This window comes from Anticarsia gemmatalis, chromosome 12, assembly GCF_050436995.1.
Source record: "Anticarsia gemmatalis isolate Benzon Research Colony breed Stoneville strain chromosome 12, ilAntGemm2 primary, whole genome shotgun sequence".
NCBI classification, from domain to species: Eukaryota; Metazoa; Arthropoda; class Insecta; order Lepidoptera; family Erebidae; genus Anticarsia; species Anticarsia gemmatalis.
In genome coordinates this window covers 4,732,931-4,757,914 of record NC_134756.1, presented here as the reverse complement: position 1 = coordinate 4,757,914, position 24,984 = coordinate 4,732,931, and the positions used below count along the sequence as shown (strand labels likewise).

Sequence of the window (24,984 nt, the reverse complement as noted above, 5' to 3'; positions counted from 1 at the left end):
TCACGATAGCCAGCCGCTTGTGGATAGCGGTAGAGAATCGCGCTACATATCTGAATGTAAGATTTAAGGTTAGGATTCCCTTCCATGAATGGATTATTGAAAGTGAAGCAACGATAAAGTGAAAGATAATACTTCTCATTAGTAAGGAAACGATAGACAGTTAAGGCATTGAAGACGGCTTCTTAATGGTCCTGACTTTTAGAAAGATAGCACGTAAAACAATCCAGTTTATCGACCTTATTTTAATGGCAGATACACATCGCCGACATAATTCTTTTCGAGATAAAGAGCCGCAATGTAAAACAATTTTTTCACCCTAAACTATAACATATTTTACACTAAAATCGTTATCTTAGATTGTTCTGCCCATTCGTTAAAATAGGGTCAAATCCGATCAGTAGATTTTGAGTTTGCAAATAGACAAACAAACGAGTGCGACGAGAGGACTTTGCTTTTTAATGTGTAGTAATGTAGAGATAAGAGTCGCTCGTGATTTGTCTGCGTGGATTTTTCCGTAATTTTACAACTTAGTTATAATAAAGTCTGTGATATTTTAACCATGTAACTGGAAATGCTTAAATGTGATAGAACACCTGGGGGCTTAAGATAGGAAGTCCTTTAAGCAGAGACAAAATAGATTAATCGACTTATATAGATCTCAAAACTTTTTACAGCAGAGAGAGCTGCGAGACTTGTCATTTTTTAAAGAATGTTTTGGATGGCATACGATTTACTCGTAATCCAAAAGGTCTCAGTTTTAGAAATTAAAGTGCCAATTCATTTAGTTCTAGTTTATCACTTTAGTGGCTATAAAATTAACTCTTACTTATTATTACCGTAGAGTGCCTTTCCTTAGAAAGAAAAATTATTAAAAAAATGTTTTTTTTTACGGCTTACCAAAAAAAACTGTATGTAATAAATAAATATTTACTTATTGCGACGAACCTCTATGTAGGTTAACATTTACCCTCTCTGTGAGTGCATTATCAAACTTTATCTGTGAAAACATTTTTTTTAGATACTTACGTATGTATCGCTGATAATATAATTTGTCAATAAATGAATGAATGAATGGTTGACAGGGAACTTTTTTACTAATACAGAGATAACAGCCAGTACTATTAAAGTGTTTCAACATCAAAATAAAACATGTAAATTGAAAACATATACAGCTGTTTTGCTCGTACTATTATTATATTACATACAATGTTGATAGTTCTATTTTTTTAAAACCTTCCGGTAACAGTAATTTCCAGAGTAACTATTTCATAGCAGGATACATTTCAGTGTTGCCTTATTTTATAAACTGTATCTTTTTAACGCTGATTAACGATGAATATTAAAAAAATCTTCGAGACAAAACAGTAAAAACTCTCAGATTGTTTTATATCAGATAGCGTCGCTTTATATAAAGAATATCACCGGAACTAAGATCATTACCAGTACAACAGTTGACTCGCGAGCCCACAATGTTTTTACCGGTGTTCCTCGCAGGTCTAGTACTAATCCTGATATTTGTCTATATCGTGGGTAACAACAATGAAAAGTATTGGAAAAAACGTGGTGTTAAGTTCTACAGCAAGAATAAAGTGACTGGCGTTTTTTGGGACTTTTTCACTAAAAAGGGACCGATGTTTGAGAGAATTGGAGACTTATATAAACAGTACAAAGGAGAACCAGCTGTCGGCATTGGATCCATAACCACACCTGCGCTATTTGTTCTACACCCGCAGAATGTACAGCATGTCCTACAAACTGATTTTAACTCCTTTAACCACAGAGGTGTAAATGTAAGTGATAGTGACAAGTTGGCTCAAAATATTTTGTTTGTGAATGGAGCCAAGTGGAAATTGTTACGTCAGAGCATGTCTCCCTTGTTTACTTCAGCCAAATTGAAGAATATGTACTACATCATGGACAAAAGTGCTCAAGACTTCGTGGTTTACTTGAAGGAACATCCTAAACTCTGGGAAGGTGACTGTTACGAAACGCTAATGACATTCTGTAATGCTGCTGTTTGTGGAGCCATTTTTGGTATTAGTACAAAGTCCATATTCGACTCGCCATTCCTTGATTTCGCCAAAAGAGTCACAGCACCAACACTGAAATTTAACCTATCATTAACACTGTTGAGCGCTACACCGAGGCTAGCTAGCTTCTTGGGCTTAGGTTTGTTCAAGGAATTCGAAAACTTCTTGATTGGAGCTATATCAAATGTTTTAAAACAGAGAGAGGAGGAAAATGTTAAGAAACATGATTTTGCAGACATATGCCTTAATATACAGAAAAAAGGAATCATGAGAGATTCCGAAACCGGCTGTGAGCTGCAACCTACTAACGAACTAATGACTGCTCAAGCGATGTTCTTCATGTCAGCTGGTGTTGAACCAGTAGCCACGTCCATTTTAAGTGCCTTTATACAACTCGGACGCAATCCAGATATATTGGAGAAAGTGCATCGGGAGATAGATGAAACCTTTGAAAAACACAACGGAAACATAACTTATGATGTGATTACTAACATGGAATACGTAGACAAAGTTCTTAGTGAGGCAATGAGAATAAACCCGCCTGTTGGATTTGTGAGTAGAAAATGCATCAAGGATACAGTTTTACCTGTTGGTAATATTCAAGTAGACAGTGGAACAAATATATTTACTCCTATTTACCACATACATCATGACCCGGACATATATCCAAACCCTGAAGTATTTGATCCAGAAAGATTCGCCAAAGATAACGACCGTAGTGACATACTTTATATGCCGTTTGGGATTGGAAATAGAATGTGTATTGGAGCGAGATACTCAAGATTACAGATGGCAGCTGGTCTTGTACATGTGCTGAGGCACTTTACACTTAAAACAGAGGAGTTACAAACCGAGCTGAAATTTAAAACTCACTTTTTTAACGTCAGACCGATCAGCGCCGATGTTTTGTTTATACCTAGAAATATTTAGTAGTATTAGAAAATACTGTTACTAGTAAAGAATTCTAAATGATTTACTGTTAAAATATACAATGTGCGTTATAATTTTCGTATGTTATTTTATTTTTTCGCTAACAATATTAATATATAAGGTCAAATAATAATAAAATGAGCCCTACAAACCATAATAAACACAAAGACGGTACGAGGACAGAATGTCCCTTAAGTAAAGACTAAATTGTTTAACCGACTTGGTATTACATGGATCTCACAACTTTTAGCGGCAGAGACATTGAGCTGAGAGACTTGGGATTTTTACGATGTTTTTGATGGCATCTCACTTCTTTTTGTAGAGCGAACATAAGTCCAATTTGTATGTAAAGAGGTTTTTTTTTCGTAATTCGACATATTTTTTTTTGGGAATGTTGTTCAGTTTCATGGGCTAAACACCCTCAAGTTATGCCTACACTTATTATTTGCTATTATACTACATATAATGTAACCTTGCAATCCTATACATTTATATGAGATTACAAAGTTATTCATGCAGTCGGTGTATTTAGAAAACTGGACCGAAATTAGAAAATATTTAGATTTTCTCATGATTAAGACACTAAACTCTATTTGTATTCTAAATTTGAAGCTTCTATGTCTGCTAGAAGTGCCTTGGACTTTTGATGATCGGTGAGTCAGTCAGTGAGACACAAAATTCAAGAACTCTAACAAGTTGTCATTCTTAAACTACTGGTTCAAATTGACTGAAATTTTAAATATACCGTGTTTATACAATGCCTTATTAGTTGCTGATTTCAGCCTTCTTGTTTTATCCACAACGAAATCATAGGGGTCGAAAATAGCCAGAATTGCTTCGAGAAAAGGATGGTACGGCCACGCCACTTTTTTTTGCTCGACTTGCGGGGCCACTGCCGTGCCCCCGTATGGAACAGGCTATTACACATTTTTAGGAAATCGACAGACTCTTTACCAAATGTTTTACCGATACCAAATTAAACTATACTACCTACCAATCTACCAACTAGTTTTGATTACAACGTTCTACACAAACAAAAATAGATTAACGTGTTTTAAACCGGTTCGAAATAGAATGTCAATATTACACCATTACATTTAACCATTGTTCAAGGTTAACTGGACGAACTACTAGTATTCGTTCGGTATATAATAATCAAAACATTATAATGACATGTGTTACATAACAATTCAAAACTAGTTTTTGCCTAAACTACTGCATCTATAATTACGTGTTTTTTCCTGTACACAGATAAAAACACAAACAAAACATTTTGTTTTTATCTCGTACAAATTCTTGTTTGGTTTAGTTTGGGCAATAAGTGCATTCGTACTTGTTTAAGCGCCATGACTACTACATAAATTAAACTAAAAAAATATGCACTTTGAAGTAAAAAAAAAATCTGAAAGAAAATAACACCGCAAAACTTCGTTCCACTTACAAAGTATTTAAGAAAACAATTCAATAAACAACAACAGCGAAGCTCAAACATTTATCGCATTTAGTCGAAAACGATCGCGGAATATTCGGGACGGAATTGTTTGGCTCGGCAGCCAAGTCTATTGTCATCAAGTACCAGCATGAGCAAGCAATAAACTTGTTTAGAAGCCATTCCAGTGATCTAATCAATGCGAGAGATTCCGAGTTTATCCAAACAATTGGCACTGATTGACGACAGTGAGAGCGATTGTGAACTTGATGGCTTATTGTTGAGCCACTGGCTTTGACGCTCATTGGCTTGTGGAGTCGAGAATAATTAGTTAATTATCGTTATAAGCATTTTATAACTTTTGATGATAGGTTTAAGTAGGTCAGGCCACGTAATTTATGGCTTCGATAGGGTTATGTTATGAAACATTATGAATAATTATCTATATTAAATTTGTTTATATACTCTTCACTTTTGGTTCTTACGACGCCCGCTAGAGGCGCCGATAAATTTTCAATTTAAAATTTCGCGATAGTGGTAGAGAATCGCGCTACAGATATGATTTTAAGATTTTGTTTTGATTCCAGTCCTTTAATGGATTATTGAAAGTGAAGCAACGATAAAATGATAAATAAAATGCTTGTCATTCGTTATTAAACAGTGGACAGAAATTACATTGAAAGTGGCCGTAAGAGATTATACCTAAAAGTTATTATTACTTTGAAGAAAGTTGGTAGGTACTTAATACAAATCTCGTTGACGACTTTATTCAGTATTTAGTCAAAATGATTAAAATAAAGAGTCGCCTACTAAAATAGGTTTTTTTTTCCGTGATCTTGAAACTAGTCCTTGATCTCGACTATTTGACAAATTAATTATTAAACGTACGATTTAACCTAGGAACTCGCGTTTGGTTTAATTTTGTGTTTAAAAAGGAAGTTCTGGTTTTGAGATTAAAATGTGGTTAAGATATCTCCACCCTATAGCCGCCACAATTAAGGAATTGTAAGATATTACTTAGATTCGATTAGGCAGGTCTTATACTTGCGGCTTGCGGCAGTTATCCCACGCCGCCGCAACCGACCGTGGGGATAGTTTAGTGGGTATGCCCGCCCTTCTAGCGGGAGAGTCGCACATAACCCTGCACTCCACCCAGAGTGCAGGTGTAGGCTTAATGCATGAGCCAAGTAAAAAAAAGGTAGGTCTTATACTTACGTACTTACGTATTACTACCAAGTCCTAAGGCACTGTTTACTTTGTAAATGAAAAATATACTGAATTCTACACGCTTACGCGCTTTAGACGATTTTTATAAAACGGAGAAATATCATTTTTAATGCCTTCTTAATTCGTGCCTCCCTAACTTTATATGTACTATGTATTTAAATTATATTAATTTATTATTTTTTACTTAATTTTTAATCTACATTTTAATTTTTAATAAATTGAATTTGAATTTTATTTCTTTTTTTCAAATCCATAAGTAATTATTAAATATTTGCTTGTTACAACTATCTCCTATTCAGGTTATTTTTTACCGTCTGTTTTATTCGAGGAATACATTATCAAGCTTAATCTGTATAGACAACCAATTCCTAGAAACATAATATATATTATATAAAGCTGATAACATAATTTGTCAATGAAAGAATGGATGACTCGGAACTTTTTTACTAATACAGAGATAACATGTCAGTACAATTAAAGTGTTTCAACATCAAAATAAAACATGTAGACATATATTTTTATTGCTATTATTTTTTTGCTAGAGAAAAGATTTTATTACAAGTTCATAGATACTATAATGCGAAAAGACTTTTACCCCGACCTAATACTTCGGGCAAATAGGTTCTTTCCAGGCTCGACAAGAAAGAGAACTCGAAAGACGAATTGAAAACGCATGGAGGAGCTATTAGTCCCTGAAAGATCTTATGAAAGGCAAGCTTCCAATCAGCATGAAGTGTAAGCTAAAAACTCACCTTCTGAGTCTGGTGCACAGACTTGGTCTTTATATTAAGCTTTATTGATATTTCCTTGTCGACACACAGTACGTTGCGCTGGAGAGCAGCTTGGTGACCGGCTCAGAAACACGACACTGCGCTCCAAAACTAAAATAGCAGACGTAGCTGAAACTGCTGCCAAGCTGAAGAAAATGGGCGGGCCCCGTATTTCCAAAGCCGATATTTCATGGGCCAAAATAACAACGAAGTAGTGGGAGACCCCGTAAAAGATGGAGAGACGAGCTTGACTCCTACAACCAAGATTGGATCCAGACCGGCCGGAGATCCTCTGCAGTGGAGAGCTATTGGGAAGGTCTCTGCCCAGCAGTGGGACGATATAGGCTCATAATAATAATAAATAATATTTCAATTACATTAGGGAAGTATCTTGGACTAATACTTTGTGCTTCATGTCGGAATTCTAACTACATACGTGCTTTTAGTGTCATCTCTTAGGTTAGTACTAGGGTAGGTATAGCTACACATACTTCATATGGCACGCCTGTATCTCTTTATCACTGATTAACGATGAATATTTAAAATATCTTTGAAACAAAACAGTAAAACCCCAAGAATAGTTTATATCAGATAGCGTCGCTTTATATAAAGAATATCACCGGAACTAAGTCAGTATCATTCAGTCAGTCAGTCATCATTACCAGTACAACAGTTGACTCGCGAGCCCACAATGTTTTTACCAGTGATCCTCGCAGGTCTAGTACTAATCCTGATATTTGTCTATATCGTGGGTAACAACAATGAAAAGTATTGGAAAAGACGTGGTGTTAAGTTTTACAGCAAGAATAAAGTGACTGGCGTTTTTTGGGACTTCTTCACTAAAAAGGTACCGATGTTTGAAATAATGGGAGACTTATACAAACAATACAAAGGAGAACCAGCTGTCGGCATTGGATCCATAACCACACCTGCGTTATTTGTTCTACACCCGCAGAATGTACAGCATGTCCTACAAACTGATTTTAACTCCTTTAACCACAGAGGTGTAAATGCAAGTGATAGTGACAAGTTGGCTCAAAATATTTTGTTTGTGAATGGAGCCAAGTGGAAATTGTTGCGTCAGAGCATGTCTCCCTTGTTTACTTCAGCCAAATTGAAGAACATGTACTACATCATGGACAAAAGTGCTCAAGACTTCGTGGTTTACTTGAAGGAACATCCTAAACTCTGGGAAGGTGACTGTTACGAAACGCTAATGACATTCTGTAATGCTGCTGTTTGTGGAGCCATTTTTGGTATTAGTACAAAGTCCATATTCGACTCGCCATTCCTTGATTTCGCTAAAAGAGTCACAGCATCAACACTGAAGTTTAACCTATCATTAACACTGTTGAGCGCTACACCGAGGCTAGCTAGCTTCTTGGGCTTAGGTTTGTTCAAGGAATTCGAAAACTTCTTGATTGGAGCTATATCAAATGTTTTAAAACAGAGAGAGGAGGAAAATGTTAAGAAACATGATTTTGCAGACATATGCCTTAATATACAGAAGAAAGGAATCATGAAAGATTCCGAAACCGGCTGTGAGCTGCAACCTACTAACGAACTAATGACTGCTCAAGCGATGTTCTTCATGTCAGCTGGTGTTGAACCAGTAGCCACGTCCATTTTAAGTGCTTTTATGCAACTCGGACGCAATCCAGATATATTAGAGAAAGTGCATCGGGAGATAGATGCAACCTTTGAAAAACATAACGGCAACATAACTTTTGATGTGATTACTAATATGGAATACGTAGACAAAGTACTTAGTGAGGCAATGAGAATAAACCCGCCTCTTGGATTTGTGAGTAGAAAGTGCGTCAAGGATACAGTTCTACCTGTTGGTAATATTAAAGTAGACAGTGGAACAAATATATTTACTCCTATTTACCACATACATCATGACCCGGACATATATCCAAACCCTGAAGTATTTGATCCAGAAAGATTCGCAAAAGATAACGACCGTAGTGACATACTTTATATGCCGTTTGGGATTGGAAATAGAATGTGTATTGGAGCGAGATACTCAAGATTACAGATGGCAGCTGGTCTTGTACATGTGCTGAGGCACTTTACACTTAAAACAAAGCAGTTACAAACCGAGCTGAAATTTAAAACTCACTTTTTTAATGTCAGACCGATCAGCGCCGATGTTTTGTTTCTACCGAGAAATATTAAATGATGTTAGAATATACTGTTACCAGTAAGACATACTAAATCATTTAACAATTAAATGTGTGTTGCAATTGCGTGTACTATTTTCTTTTATGCAAATATTTTTTTTTATAAATATAAATAACAGTAATTATAATTTGAAATATTAATAAACTGTACACCAAGTTAACTTACAATATGTTCCGAGTTTATCCAAACAATTGGCATTGATTAACAATTTGATACTTCGCCAATCGTATTAACATTAATACCTAGCACTCCAACTGAAAGCTGTTTTGTGTCGAGGAAATCTTTCATTTTCCAAAAAAAATATTTGAACATGACCCTAAGGGATACTTGGGCGAAGTTATTAGGTCAATGTAAATAAAGGGGGATTCTTCGCAATTGGGTTTCTAGCCACATATTCATCAGATTGAGCAAACAATACAACTGAAACGAAATCTCTCCATCATAGTTTTATCGGCGAAAACGAGAGGTAAAGAAGGGTAAGACATAATGTGATTAAAAGGGGAAAACACGAAAGGAAACAGGGTTCGATTCTGTTAATTTAAAATTGGGATTATTTGTTGTCGATATAATGACCTCAGAATTGCAGGGTTTGCAAAAAAATACACTTTCCATATTTAACAGATCTCTAAATGTATGTGCGTGAAGAAGGTGCCATACAGCTGGGATTGCTCCCATGAAATATTAATCCATGACCTTTTCAGCCTTCGTTCAGTATTTCTATAAATAAAAGTATTGATTTGTTTTTTAATGTCAGTCGAGAAATCCGTCTGCTCTACAAACCTCTTTAGAAAAATGATCCTTACGCCAAGTAAAGCACTTTTAGAAGTGTGAAAAATAAAAATCATTTCTTTTATTACGTCGACAATGAAAGACGTAGAAAATATAAAAGCTCAAACATGTTTTTCTAATAAAACTAAAGGTCTAAGGTCAAACTGTTTGCAGGTGGAGGTTTACGAATGGTAGGTATTTCGCACCTCTTAGGTTTCGTAAATCTTTTACAGGAAGGTTGACTATTAAGTTCAACAATTTAGTAGCTAGAGACCCTTAGCAAGCACGACTTATCAAGATTATAATAAATTATTCTGTATATGTATTTCTAACATAATGTAGGTGTATCAAACAGACTAGTGACTGCTGCGTAAGTCACGGTCACTGATGTTTAAAATTCTGAATGTTGTATACCTCTGCTAGCCGCGAACCCTGCATACGAGGCTTTATATAGAGTTGTTGATTTATTTATTGCCAATATTTATCTAGCATTAATTTCACATCTAGCATTAAAAAAAATTAAACGTGTTATACCGTTATCTATACTAATATTATAAAGCTGAAGAGTTTGTTTGCTTGTTTGTTTGTTTGAACGCGCTAATCTCAGGAACTACTGGTCCGATTTGAAAAATTATATCAGTGTTAGATAGACCATTTATCGAGGAAGGCTATAGGCTATATATCATCACGGTACGACCAATAGGAGCAGAGTAGCAATAAAAAATGTTACAAAAACGGGGAAATTTTTGACCCATTCTCTTACGTGACGCAAGCGAAGTTGCGCGGGTCAGCTAGTCAATCATAATTTGTCATACATACTTGATTAATCTTATAAACATTATGAGTTGGTAAGACTTTTACTAGTTACAATAATGATTGTGAGACTTGACGGCAGATTGTAACCGAGGCAGTTTTTTGTTAAGAAGTTTTTTATGGTGATGTAATCACAACTCGTAATACGGGCCTCTTGACCGTGGCAAAGTTCTGCACTAATTACATGACAGGTACTATGTTGTGGTTAGGTTACCAAAAGCTAATTCGTAGTTGAATCCATTAAAATTGGGTACCGTGTCTGCAGTTTATAAATGTCTCCCAATGCCTCTGATGTATTTTTTATTTTCGATAGTAATATTAAAAGATCCTAGTTATTCCGTTAGTAGCTCCAAAACGACTTTATAATATTCGACCTATTTGAATTGTCCAAAAACTGGAATAACATTTAAACAGTTTAAAAATCTGGAAAAAAACAGCTTAAAATAAAAAAAATATTACTTGCGATTTCGGTATGAGATGATGAATATATAAAATATGATTGGGTAGGACATTTTTTTAGAACAAAGATTGTCGGGTTATAAATAAACATATAATACAAACACCAGAAATATTAAGACTGCGTAATTTAATTAAAGAGTTTTAAAATATGTGTTTTGTCGACAGCGTCCTCGGCAACAGAGCCTGGGTGGAGTGTTGCGTCGCGAAGGCAACTGGAAATGCTTCATGCTGACTCTGATGATCGCCGGCTGTCTCGGCTCCGTGGCCTGGTGCAACACCGCCGAGATCGACAGGGACCTTATTGATTTTAGCAAGTAAGACTTTTACAATGTCGTTGTTTTTTTTTAACCCGTTACTGTCCCACTGCAGAACAAGGGTCTCCTCCCAAACCATTGGGTTAGGACTTGAATCTACAGTATTTTATATACAAAAAGGTTCTGTATCTCGGTAATATATTTCATGATTAAATTGCGCCCACGAAAAGCAGATCGCAGGTGGTGTTAGCTAAAAAAAGATGTGGCTTTGTGCGAGGCTAAGCAGACTTAATTATTTGTCTTCATTTTGTGTTAAAATTAATAGTATAGTTTTTAACCCATTACTCAACAAACGATGTAAGGGTTAGGCTTTGAATCCACCACGCTGGCCTTGCGGGTTGGGGACTTTGTCCTCAATAAATATATTCAACAAATTTAAAGCATATTAAGTTTCATCACGATGTTTTCCTTCACCGTTAAAGCAAATGATAGTTATTATTAATACACATATAACTTTGATAAGTCATTGGTGTGTTGTCTCGGGTTCGAAGTGTTCTGTCTCACGCAAGTGGTCGACGGCCATTTGCGTGAAATAGCTTTTTTTTCGAAACGCTCTAATTTTTCATTATGCAGTATATTCGTACGCAGTGTAAAATACGCTGTCATTTCCATCGGACATGTTACGTGGACGTAAAGCAATCAATTACGATGCGGCTTCAATTTAACTGCAACTTAATTTTGTTGTTCAGTAAAACCGATATTTAAATTTTCTGTCCGTATTTTATTAATAAAATAAAATAGCTTTATTTCTTAACGATGTTCTGAAAAAACTGCTTTGTTACTGTCGTCTGACAGCCTAGAAGAAGAGTCTTGGCACGCACAATTGATGTAGATTATTACTAAACAATACTATCACAAAACTTATTGACTGTATCAAAGGGGCCCCGACACTTGTCATTAGGTTCCTTTACACACACGCTCTTTCGCGCGTTCTTAGGAGCGCACAGGATTAAGCATGGGAAAGACGGGTTCTTCGCGGGCTTGACAGATGAACGCGGCGCGCCGTTTCCTTTCACACACCCACACTTTGCACACCCTTTACACGCACGCTCTTTCACGCGCGAAAGAGCGTGTGTGTAAAGGCACCTACTGATGTCGTCAATGATAAATTTATACACCTCCAGCGACCGCAAACCTCACATATAAGGCCTGTTATGAAGTTATTGGACTAAAGCTTTTACTATTAAAACTATATACAATACTTCCATACATTTTGTGTCTCAATCATAACCCTATGCCACTTACTCTAAAATTAAATCTTGATTCATCAGCGTTACTCTACCAATACTGTTTTAGCCTTTTACTGGTTTATACCTACACTAGCTGACCCGCGCAACTTCGCTTGCGTCACATAAAAGAGAATGGGTCAGAATTTTCCATGTTTTTGTAACACTTTTTACTGTTACCTACTCTGCTCCTATTGGTCGTAGCGTGATGATATAAAATATGCTTTTTTTTTCACGAAAAATATTCTCAAAATTATTTATATCTCTTAGTATAACGAAGTCGCGCTAAATCATATCCGCCATTAAAACAGTTGCCATGGCAACGGAATTTTGTTAATTCAATGTCATTATAATATTGAATTTTCGCGACTTCGTTGAATTTTCTGAATTTTCCCGGGAAATGCGTCATTTTCCCGGGGTAAAAAGTAGCCTATGTCCTTTCTCGGGTATCAAAATATCTCCATACCAAATTTCATGCAAATTGGTTCAGTAGTTTAGACGTGATTGAGTAGCAGACAGACAGACAGACAGACAGACAGACAGAGTTACTTTCGCATTTATAATATTAGTATGGATTGGTTTTATTTCCAACCACGATAACTTATCTGAAATAGGCTGGTTTTAAAGAATTAATTACATCTAATTTCAAACAAGATAAAAATATTTTAATTTTTTTAAAACTACTGTCAAAATACCATTTGACATATACTGATCAGACAGATATTAAAAAATGGTGAAACCGGGCTTTAGTCTCCTTAAAATTGTGAAGCATTTTTACCAGATCCCATCTTTATCCAAAAATTATGTAATTGGTAAATAAGTTTTGTCCTCCAGGCATCCTATAAAGCGGACGGTTCGAGAGTCTCCCTGTGACGTCGGTTACGCATACATACCCATCGCGTTCGTACTTCTTCTGTACCTGGTGTACCTGGTAGAGTGCTATCACAGTACGGCGAGGATCCAGCTCGCGAGGAGGGTCGATGTCGCGGCTGTCAGCGCCAGGGTCCATGCGATGAGGACTGCCACGCCAAGAGTTTGGTAAGACAGTTTCACAGTATTTGATGTTCAATAAATAGTTAATTTGTGACGTATGTAGACATTCAATAAAATAAACACACAGTATATTTTTTGTTTACTAGGTAAGTTTCTATAATAACGAAAAATGAAAATAAAGCAAATAAAAATTACATACGTAGCGTAATTTCGACTTATTAATGAAATTATATATTAATGGAAAAGTATTTTATCTTTAAATCAAATAAAATTGCATACGCTAAAACGAACCAAAAGAAATCTTAAACCGAATAAAAGCAAAATGCATATTTTTTCACATAATATCTCTTATTCACCGTAAGAGCAAATATTTGTATAATCTCATATAAAAATCCTCGTGCATTTCGAATGTTAGCCGTATTACTGCAATCGTAAACAGAGAGAGGCCAAATTTTATTTCAAATGTGAAATACAGTTTGAGCTGAAATTTTCAGCGTTTGGTCCATTCCGCAGTATTTTCCTGCCACGCCATTCAAGATTCGAAATTGTATTAGGCTCTGTCGTGTGATACCGACATATATCGTACATATGAGAACGATGACTGAATATTTCACAAGCGATTTGGCCTGAAAATTTGTTCTGTTTTCAATTTAAGCAAGTGCTGCTTTAAGCGCAAAACTGTTTTTGCGACTCGTAAAAGTAAAAAGCAAGATATTAGTTCCATTATAAAATGTAATACTTTATAACTTTATTTCGAATCTATGCACAAGTAAAATACGTTCGAGTGAACTGTCAATTCACATGACCTATCTAAATTTTACATAGCGTTAAATTTAAAACTATGTACCGTACCTAAATTTTAAAAACTTCGCTATTGCTATTAACAAGTTAGTTAAATAAATAAACAGTGCTGCTTCGTTATTCCACTAAAATATTACCGCGGGCTTCTAAAATATTGCTTTTGGACCGCGTAATTCAACATTGAGTGTGAATATTTACTCAGAAATTTGCTCTAGCAAATACAAATTAGTGAATTATGTATAAACGATATTATATTTACATTTCGTGTACGCGTTTCCCTTCAATATCTTGTTATTCAAACGTTTTGATTACAACATAATGTCTTCATAATTGCCACATGTTCGTTCCTATTCAGTTTTGTAATTACAAAATGTTTGACACGAAATTGTCGTTCAAAGGAGAAAATATGATTATAGAAAATTTATTTGAACGGTACATTGTGAAGTGAAAATGAAGTTTGTATCAAAAGAAAGAGCTATATACAAACTGCGTAAGGGCACTACCTTTCCTCACGATTATAAAATGAGCAATCAGCATGATTGCTCATTTTAGGAAATAATTAATGAAAAATGTTTACGTTATCAAAGATTTGTTAATCTTTTATGTAGTTGTCACTATGAGATAGTAATAGGTAGGATATTTATGAATTGATATCTTTTAGATAATGTTTAAAAGTGACTAAAGAATTAAAATAGAGCGCCATTGTCGCCAACAAACTGTTATGCAGTTTGGCGATTTTTGGTGAAAATTTTAAATTTTATTGGTAAACTTGAATAAATGATAAAAAAAAAAGATTAGAGCTTCATACATGTCTATACTAATTTTGAAGATGGCTTGGCTGGAATATATCAATGAAAATAACAGGATTTGCAGAGTTCTACGTAGTGTTATAATATTATTTATTAAATTCTTTCTGATTCTTTGAGAAAAAGCGAGATATTAATTAACTGTATCTATTGCCTTGGTATCTCCATTGCTGAAAGTCATGACTATAAAGACTGTGTACCTTTGAGAGAAAACCGTAACCGGCTCGTCTGCTTCTCTCGAACTTAAAGCCGATAAGGAGACCAGAAACACCAACAGACAGACAGACAAAATGTTTATTTAAGTTAACTAAGTACAAGCACTCGAAACTACACATCAAAGTATATAGAGGTATATATGTATATAGCTATTTTAAATTACAGCGTTTACATATAAGCTTTAAGGTTTTCATTAATATTTTTTTTACTACTAGGTAGTGGCTAGTTATATTGGTTACTCCTCCACCCTCGTTACAATTAAAATATACCTGCGTGTTAAAATCGTGCAGAATACTAAATTATATTAGTCCCTTTGTTCACACCTGCTGAATAAGTTAGCACAGCTGTGACTGAACTACGAAATGTAATATCTATATTCGAAAGCCGTAGCAGGGTGCTCGTAGGCCGTGTAGAGCATTAAAGGCAACGATTACTTGCTACGAAAACAGTTGCTACGGCGTAGCACTAAAGCTGGTGATGATCGCCATAAAGGTTAATGGCACATTTTATAACTTCACACGGATCAATGATAGGGAACTGTTTATATGAGTCCGTTAACGGATCTCACGTCATACTCGTAACAGTTATTTAATCGGCAGTTTATAGAAGACTAAAAAAGTTAACTATGATAATATTCATTATATTTATATTTAATGTATTATTTTAATGTATAGTTTTAATTATTATTGTTTAAAGTTAGATAAACTAATTGTATGTATTTTTATCAACGAATATATGTATGTTAACTTTTATAACTATGTTAAAAATAATCTTACAAGAGTAACTAGTATGTTGTAAGTTTGCAATAAATGAATTATAGCTGTAGTAGTAAAATCACTTTTTAAGAAATTTATTTCTATCGTCGATTATTAATTGAATAAGCTCGTAGTTTGAGTTATATCAATATAAAAATGATTTTCAAACGTTACAAATGTTTTCGAAACACAAATATCTCTGGGGAGGTGCAACACCGCCTAGAAAACGAATTAAAGGAGAAACGTACGAAACTTTTTAAACTTTTTCTTTGTCAAAGCGATATGCGATGTGTTTTATCAAAAAACAAAACAATACAAAATATTTGTTTCGTCTAGATTCCCATTACTTTAGATAAACAGTACTAACTGTAGACAAACAATAAATGCTAACATTATTTGTACCAACGGGATGTTTCAGTTTACAGTGAGTTGTAAAACAAACCCTAACTTGGCGTTTAATCCTTTGTTTATTTATTTAACGCAAGGAACTATTCAAATCGAAATTTATGTAATAGTTTTTATAAAGTGTTTGAGTTTGTCTTTATACCAAAGCTATCATTGTCTATAAAAAAACATTTGTCATACTTGTTAAATGTTTGAAAAAGATGCTCTTATAATAATTCATTTTAGATTTGCGGACTCTATAGAAAGCAATACTAATATATATATAAACATGGTTTGTAATTATAACCGAAAAATCTAGGTTAATTGAGTGATTTAATATCTAAAATGCAACCAATATGTAATCTTAAGGTCATCATACACCTCGAGATAATATAATATTTCGATAATAAAGCGAAAAACAATCAGCGAATATGAAAGTAGTAAGATATAAAACACATTTGAATAAACCAATCAGATTTTACTCCGTTATCTGGGAATATTTGCGAATGACTTGTGTGACTCGTAGAATTCACGTTGCTGAGGTATTTTCGTAGGTAACGCCTGTCATAGATGTTCGCACGACAAGCGAGTAAGTAAAGCACTTTCCAACCTGGAAATCTCGATAAATCTGTCAGCTGACTGAAGAGAAACTACCTACTGTTGTAGAATAGATTACTTTAAAATGTAGAATAGGATGACAACATCTATTGATATAAATGAGTTATGAAAAGTTGGACATAGTACTGTTAGTCTTTTCTAATTAATATTAGAATATTTATTTATGGAAGCACGGAGGTCGGTACCGTGACCGGTAAGATAGCAATAAGCTCGCCCGCCTACGATGCTATACATAGCACTATCATAGTAAATAGCAAAACCTGGGCGTATTTCATGCTCTTCTATCTATACTTTCTGTGAAATAATGTATGTGCGAAGAATTGTTTGCCAGATCGATTGAAACAATAGTCACAAAGACGCAAAGAGTGAGCTAAGAATTTGCGAGTGTAATTGCTCACATTTGTTTTTTCCCCAGTCGACGTTTTTCCGTATCATTGCTCCTGAAATGGAAAGTGCTTCGTAAGACACAACAGTTTCAAATAGAAGAATTACTTGTTTTTAATCTCGTTAAATATCGCTCTATCAAAGAAAAAGTTTTAAACGGTTTTAAAGAGTTTTTTCCTCTTTCGATCTATAAGCTTTCTGACGGTCATTTCTTATCTTTGATGACAATGCACAACGTATTTTTATTATTTATCAGTGATGCGACTGTAGATAATAAAACGTCAGTACTATAGCTTTATCTAAAACACAGTTTTTCAGGAAAACGAGTCATTTCATATACCTCTGTTATCTTTGATAGTGATGCTCTAATCACATACATCGAATTACGGGAAAAGAGCGTTAACATGCATACTCTGCATAATAAATTCATATCGACTACACTCGATATAACGAAAAAATAACAACGATTTCCAAAACAAACTCCATACAAAGCTTAAACAAGTCATTGTAAACAAGACCTATTTGCAAATTCTGTATAGACTAACCTTACATTGTTCGATTAGCAACGTTCGTGTTCGGAAATGCAATTACCAAGCACTACACTGTATCAGACAATACGCAAACATTTTACACCAATCTATGTATATCATTTTAACCATAAAATCAATCACGGCGGGACAGAAACTCATTTCGCGATTGATAATTATTTTCGGCATCATGTAAAATCATCAATGTTCTATAGAGCGATACCGTAGATTTATTGTAGTGTCATTTGCAAATATTACTTGACAATAATAGTATACTTCAAAATATGCTATTGGTGCTAAAAATATTTCATAAAAACCTCCAAAGTTTCGATTCCATTGTGGTAAACGCTGATCTGTATGCAAGGTACTTCGTGCCCTTATTGATTGAGGGTACGTTCTCTGGTAATATATTCAAAATATAAGATCTGTACGTTATTGCAGGTGGAAGGCGATATGCTACCATTACGTGAGACGCAAGCGGCAAGTCACGCGATACCGAAACGGAGACGCGTATACAACCACCCAGGTATGTACACACATACATATAATATCTACACCTCACTTGTTTTCTTCTCTAAGGCTATACCGTATTGAATCTTGATTCATGAAACGAGGTTATCACAAGCTTCATCTGCTTTACGTCTTTCCATATTTTCTATATCAATGCAACTTTACGACCTCTGTCAATAACCAATAAAGTTTTACTATTCCGCGTCCGAACCAACAGCTATAAAATAAATCATCTGAAAATGTTGCGAATAGATTGCCAATTAATGTTTCCGAGAAAAACTAGCTAGCCGAGACTAATTGAATGCTAGTACCTGTAACGTCAAACTGTATGCAACGAACACACAAGGCTGCGGTTGGCAGTTTCCACTATATTTATTAAAACCCTTATGGCTATTTTGGGTGAATTGCTTTTGCAACCTGTCAAAAACCCATCAAGCGCTTTCACCGAGCTGGGTGAACTGGGTTAGATATACAGTAATTGTTCGGTCGGCTATGACCTTTGACGGCACGATCGAAAGCAACGCTCTGCATATTGATGTCGCTTGCACGTTGTACCTGCAAACATGCAATTTGTTAACAATGACGTGTATTTCACTGTTGCGGTTACGAGAGCCTTAAATTACCTGTTTGTTGACGATTCCGTTGCGCTTTCTATTGATTTATGCAAATTGGTCTAGCGAATAATTGGTTTGTTTTTAAACAACCTACGTTTTCGAAATTAAAAGTCAGAGCTTGTGAGCTTCAATGTATCATTAAAGAAATTTGCAAGAAACAGAAAGCATCAATTATTTACAGTCAAATTTTTTTATAGTCTATCTTTATTAAGCTTAAGAATAAGATTCAACACATTTTGCACGTGATTTGTTTGATGAAGTTTCAAAACATATGTATGTGTATCTACATATATGCTTTAATAATGCCATTTTGCATGCATTATCATAACAAAAATATATCTTCATTCTTTTTATCAGGTTTATTACGAACGAGTCAATACTCATAGTGCCAGTACATCTTTCGCCCACGCGTGTTGTGGGCAACGAGACGCGTCTAGAAACCTAGTGCTGGACTCCAAGACTCCCATCACTAAGGTCCGCTTCAGTAAAGGATTCGCTTTCGCTAACATTGAAGCGGCTAGTGGTAAGTCATAAAACAAATAATTATTGCGTCTATAGAAAAAAAATATGTCCCATTACGATGAAGCATCTAAGAACGCAATTTTACAAACACAGTTAACACGCCGTTTTAAAGTTTGGTGATATAATGTCAGTAAAGTTTTTTACTACATAAAAAGCTATCGTTTTGAGTGTCGTAACACTTGAAAACCATGTGTTTTCAAGTACCTGTTACAACTGTCCAATTAGAATTTTGGTCATATAAAATCGTTTTATAATATTTATTATTTAGTATATTCTATCTAAGTAAATAAGGAGAAATTTATTGCAGCAGTGCGACTGCTACAAAGTTTGCTTCACACCGAACTTTGAGGCACCAGCGGCAGTTAGTAGTTACAGACGCCGTTTGAACTTCCTCAACATTGAGATGTTTTTATCATAAATTACCCTTTAATGTACCAATATTATCCCACCAAATGTAGCATTTAAAAATAAATTGCCAGTTCTTATTCGTATTTTTGGAACTTCTATAATATAATTTCTTTTTATAGAATTTGAAGACCAAAGGTCAAGATTTTTCGCCGAACATGAAAGGTTTGATGACTTCATGGAAATGCGTGAAGGTTTAGACCTCATTGGTGTCAGCTCTTTCAAAGAATATATGGTAGCTTATAGGTAAATATCATATATTTATGATTGAAGATATTCTTTAATATAGAGTTGTATTGAAAATTCGTGAGGATTTAAGGCATCTTTATTACAGGGATGCGGACCGTTGTCCGTGGTATTCTTCTCAACTGTTGTTCTGGACGCTGTCCTGTCTCCTGCTCTCGTGGCCTCTGAGAATACTCATAGAGTGTAACACAGCATACGTGCATTATACGGTAAGTCCTTACTTTGTACACTAACATAAAACTAGTCCTCTTTTAAAGAAATGTATGTGAACATTGCCGACTACCTAACATGATAAGCTTAAAAGCTCACAAAGATATGCTCTATAAAGGGACCACAGAGAGATGAAATGGTTTGCTCTTAGCTAAATATTACTAAAACCTTGCTCGAACTCATACGAAAACTTTGTTGTATAATCATATTATTTCCGCTAGCAACCATGACGTGCTCTCCATGTGGTGTCTATTTATAAAACAGGTTAGCTTTGATCACGGACTTGATAAAGCCCGCTTTCTACATGTAAGTACAAATTGTACGTATACACGTAAGCCTTCAACCCACATGTTTACTGAAACGTTTTTTTACAGATTACAAAAATATTCGGCACGAACTACGAGTTAGATCCCAGTAGACAGTTAGACATAGACACTCACATGTCAGACACATTACCGCCAGTCACTGCCACGAACTACGCGTGGGCACTTGCTGATGAGCAAAGTGCAGTTCTGAGTTCAGCTCCCCGTCCACCTCGCACCTTACCTCTCTCACACGCTTCTACAGTCGACAGTTTGGAGCTCTTCGCTGCCATTCGTGGAAACTGTGCCTTAGTTCCGTCTTACTCCGAAGCCATGCGTATAGACGCAGCGCTCAGAGAAGAACCTGTTGAGAGTAGTACTCAAACAGCACCAGAAGATGGGGTTGTGATCGACATGGAGCCTGAGACGAGATCACCTCGACGAACAGTCAAGGCGGCATCCTTCGATGAGCCTCCACGAAGGCCTAGAGTAACTATTGCGACGACACATTCTACACATAACATTGCTGCTTCAGCCAGGTCTAATGAAGCGAAGCAACAGAACAGGCGGTCATGGGCGGGCGTCCTGACGACGGCCAGAAGTGCTAGACAAATTTTAGAAGAATTCAGATCTGCGAACTCACCAACTAACTATCAACCGATGCCGGAACCCCAAAGTAGTGGAAGCGGAGATAGCACATTATATTTCTCGAGAGAGTTATCGCCGACGTGCTCGAGGGATCCATTCGGTGGTCGAGCACAAACGACGCCTACCGACGAGCCACCCTCCTACGAAGAGGCTCTAAAAATGCCTGCTTTAAGAAAATTAACGAGGTCTATTACAGGAACTAATTTGGCCGGTTCTAGGAGAGCGTTCTTACGTGACGTTCTAACTAATAGAAGGTCGTGCCTGGAAGGTGTGGGGGTGTTAGCAGGAACTAAGGTAGTTAGGTTGCCTAACAGCGAATCCGGTGACGAGACGCCTCTATAGCGCTTCTATAAAGCCCGTGCAATTACTGACTTTATATGGTGCAATAAAATGTTATTAGGTACTTGAATGGAGAGACTACTGTATTGTGTGAAATAGATAAAGCTGTTATTAGTGATAGTGTTTGTACTAACGTGTTTATACGCTTCGGAATTGTAAGGATAATATTGATGAATGAGCTTGCGCATTTGTAGTTAATGAGGGTAGTGTTTGGCTACGGAATTGAAAATAAATGAGATGGTATTACTAATGATGACATACTACTGGATAAAATATATTTGCCTGAGTTTATCAAATAAGAAATAGCTCAATTCAGTTAACGTAAAGTACGTAGGCTGTGTGTACTATACGTACATTTATGAACTAAGAACAATGTAGAATAAATGTGTCCTACTTTCGGATTTACCCTCGACTATCTACTTTTGCTTCAATTTTAATTTGGATAAAAAATATTTCTGAACTAAACTATTCAATTGATTTATGGTTTCTCGTTCGATACAAAATTGTTTACCTTTAATAAAAATTATAATCTCCAATTCATTTAAACTAAATCAATTTGAAATACTTATCTTCTTTTGACCTTCTTTAAAATCTCTAAGTTTCTAGTCAGCAAGTAAATGTAAAATAGTATTATGTGTATAAGTTATAAGGCAGTGCCTTATATGATTGTTATAATTAAATATTGCGACTTATATGCTAATAGATGTTAAGATTATTACAATTATTGTATGTATTGTAAAAAGTTTAAATATAAACGCAAGCGTTAGCTTACCGCATTGTAATAGATAGAGTTAACAATATGATTTTGTAACCAAATATACTGTAGGTGCACAAATAAACATCACATCGTATTTTCCTCGTAAAATCTCAACAAAGGATTTCTCAGTGTCAGATTGTTTATGAGATAAACACTCCTTTGAAGTCGTATTCTTGAAAATATTCTTTGTAGACAACAAACGAAAAGAATGGCTAAAATATTGTACTACTTTCCAAACAACATTCAACTATTTAATCGTTTAAAAGGTCCGTTTTACCTCAACCACAATCGTTTCCCAAATGAAATTTTCGATAATATAATATTTCGTGGAAACTGAGAACATAAATCGCCGTGTACCCCTATTTTAATATAACGAAGTTTTTAATTGAAATAACCTCTGATCCGATGAATTTTCATCTAATAAATTAACACGTTGTATAAATTATATTAACGGTAGGCAATTGCCAAAGTGATACTAATATAAGTAGCTTGTTAGGGCGCTCGATTCAATTAATAATTATGGCTTATCCATGGAACCAATTAAGGTACTCAGTGTTAAATATTTTGGTATTTTTATTCGAACAAAAAACGTTATTTTATAATATTAGATGTATATACAATATATATGGATATATAAACGCACTCTATATAATCATATTGTAATGCTAGAGAGATGTAAACATCAAGTAAATTGAAGGCTCTTAAAACGTAAGGTATCTACTTATAAGATCTTTCCTCTCTTGCTTCTAAACGTACCAATACACTTTACATCTGTACTACCACCTGGTATTAAGCTTACGCAACACATGTTAGAGCGTAGCAATATTAATATTTAATTTATAATGAACGTATAAAATATCTATTGAAAAGTATGTGTAATTGTGTATTCTCCTGCGACTGTTTAAATTAAAAAAGTTAAACAAAACTAAAGTAATAAAAGTAACGATTAAAATTGACCTGTCATTTAAAACTAAAGTCCTTTTTCTAACTAAAATATTCGTCATAATGTGTACCCGTCCAAAGTATTCTCAAATTAATATGAATTTCATATTTGTATGCAAAGTTCATAAAGCGTTTGAGTTACGTTCAGATTCGAAGTTTTCTAATTAGTACTGTAATTCCTATTCATATGCCCTATATATTTGTTTGCAGATATAAAAACGCTTGTAAATAAAATAGGATTTAAGATATAAAACAAATTGATTAATTATATAAAGTGCCAATAAAACTCGTTAGATATAGTATACAGGTTTATTATGTAAAGAAACGGTCAGATTGAGTGCTTATTTTCTGAAAACGTTCTGGGAAAACACACAACACGATAGCATATTTTTACCCACTTCAAAATGTATTCGGTAGCGCGATTCTCTACCATTGCGAACTGAAGATCTATCTGATCAGCGCCTCTAGTGCACACAGTAAGAACTATTTTTGCTGTACCTATTAAGTGTCAAGCTTTCGATACTCGATACTACCGACTGTACAGAATTGCCCTACGGGATGTAATTGCTTCGGTAGTATTATATGCATCTCATTCACACTTACATCTCAGTGATAAAAATGAGAGGAATAAAGACTAGAACGTGATTCGATTAAATTAATTATCGTCAATATAATTCGGTGTGATAAGTGGACCCTAAAATGCGTCGCAGGTTATAAAGGTAACATAACTGTAAAAAAGTTGCGTATCGCGTGTTTTCCCCTGAACCCACTTTATCTTATGCTTTGACCCACATAAAAATTATATGGCTGTAATATATACCTATGTGTGTAGATATAACTAATTATTACAACATAGAATAAACCAACGCTTTTATTGTTGTGTAAAACAACATTTTATGTAAATCTGTTTAGTTATGTAACGCTAAATTAATATTTTTGATTGTAAATTAAAGGGCTGAGAAGAGAAGTTTATTATTTTCAATAAACTGTGTTACAAATATACTATGTAGTTTATTTTATTCATCATTGTCTTTACCTTATCTTGTGCTAAATAAGATCGGTACAGCATGTTTTCTTCCTTCATTTACCACTATCAGCCGTCAACTCTGTCTTAACCCCTTTCATATTTATGTCATCTTCTTTTATTCAATTAATCTATTCTTTATTTCAACTATGTTGGATTCGGCTTCCAGTCTCAGCGGATGCAGCTGAATGTCAACACGTCTTATGTTTTATTACTGTCACCAAACTTCAACAAATCCTAGTAAATATTCTGAGTGCTCCTGCATCATAACGGTATTATTTATCTAAATATAAAGTGCAGACATTCATTACTTGTTTCATCTATGAAATATGACGTCATAAATTCTAGTGGTACAGGATTTTCGGGACCGCTGCACCGCGCCGCCGCTTGTACGTGATTAAGCGTCCGCGTCGAGACGCTGCAAGTTCCAGCTATTATCTTTAGTAAATAACTGTTAACATAAATCAACTAACACTACTAAGTAGCAAGAGAAACGGGAAACACGAAAACTAATATCGGACAAATGAGCTTAAAATCTTAGCATATAATATGACATCATAAGGTAAAGTACTGAACGATGAAGATTCGAGCGTTTTTTTCTCTACAAATTGGAAATATGAGTAAGTTATTGTAATCCTACACTTCTTTGTCCAAGGTCGAAGAACAAATAAAAAATGTTCTCTTACTAAGCAAATAAATATACTTCATTTTAAAAAGGTAAAATGACAATGACTTTTAGTTTCTATGATGTTTTGATAAAAATACGAATGATTTGAGGCATGTGAAATAACAGGTGCTCCAGATTTATATAAGGAAGAAACAAATATA

General features: G+C 35.0%; 2 protein-coding genes across 3 annotated transcripts in view; both read left to right on the top strand.

The window, feature by feature from the left end:
- LOC142977294 (transmembrane protein 151B-like) overlaps window positions 1-24,128 on the top strand; it is a 94,256-nt gene extending 70,128 nt beyond the window's left edge. Inside the window, exons 2-8 of one of the 2 annotated variants that reach the window (XM_076121107.1) lie at window positions 10,779-10,927; window positions 12,988-13,191; window positions 18,079-18,163; window positions 19,119-19,284; window positions 19,811-19,934; window positions 20,023-20,143; window positions 20,519-24,128. In XM_076121107.1, the coding sequence (XP_075977222.1) occupies window positions 10,779-10,927; window positions 12,988-13,191; window positions 18,079-18,163; window positions 19,119-19,284; window positions 19,811-19,934; window positions 20,023-20,143; window positions 20,519-21,436 (1,767 nt within the window). In that variant the 3' untranslated portion in view covers window positions 21,437-24,128. Of the gene's footprint in view, window positions 1-10,778; window positions 10,928-12,987; window positions 13,192-18,078; window positions 18,164-19,118; window positions 19,285-19,810; window positions 19,935-20,007; window positions 20,144-20,518 lie in introns of both variants that reach the window. The other variant, XM_076121106.1, reaches the window with a different exon arrangement.
- On the top strand, window positions 1,453-8,623 carry LOC142977101 (uncharacterized). Its single transcript, XM_076120818.1, has 3 exons — window positions 1,453-2,959; window positions 6,567-6,716; window positions 6,999-8,623. The coding sequence occupies exons 1-3, from the start codon at window positions 1,470-1,472 to the stop codon at window positions 8,569-8,571; spliced, it is 3,213 nt and encodes a 1,070-aa protein (XP_075976933.1). The 5' UTR covers window positions 1,453-1,469; the 3' UTR covers window positions 8,572-8,623.
- Window positions 24,129-24,984: the final 856 nt, after the last annotated feature.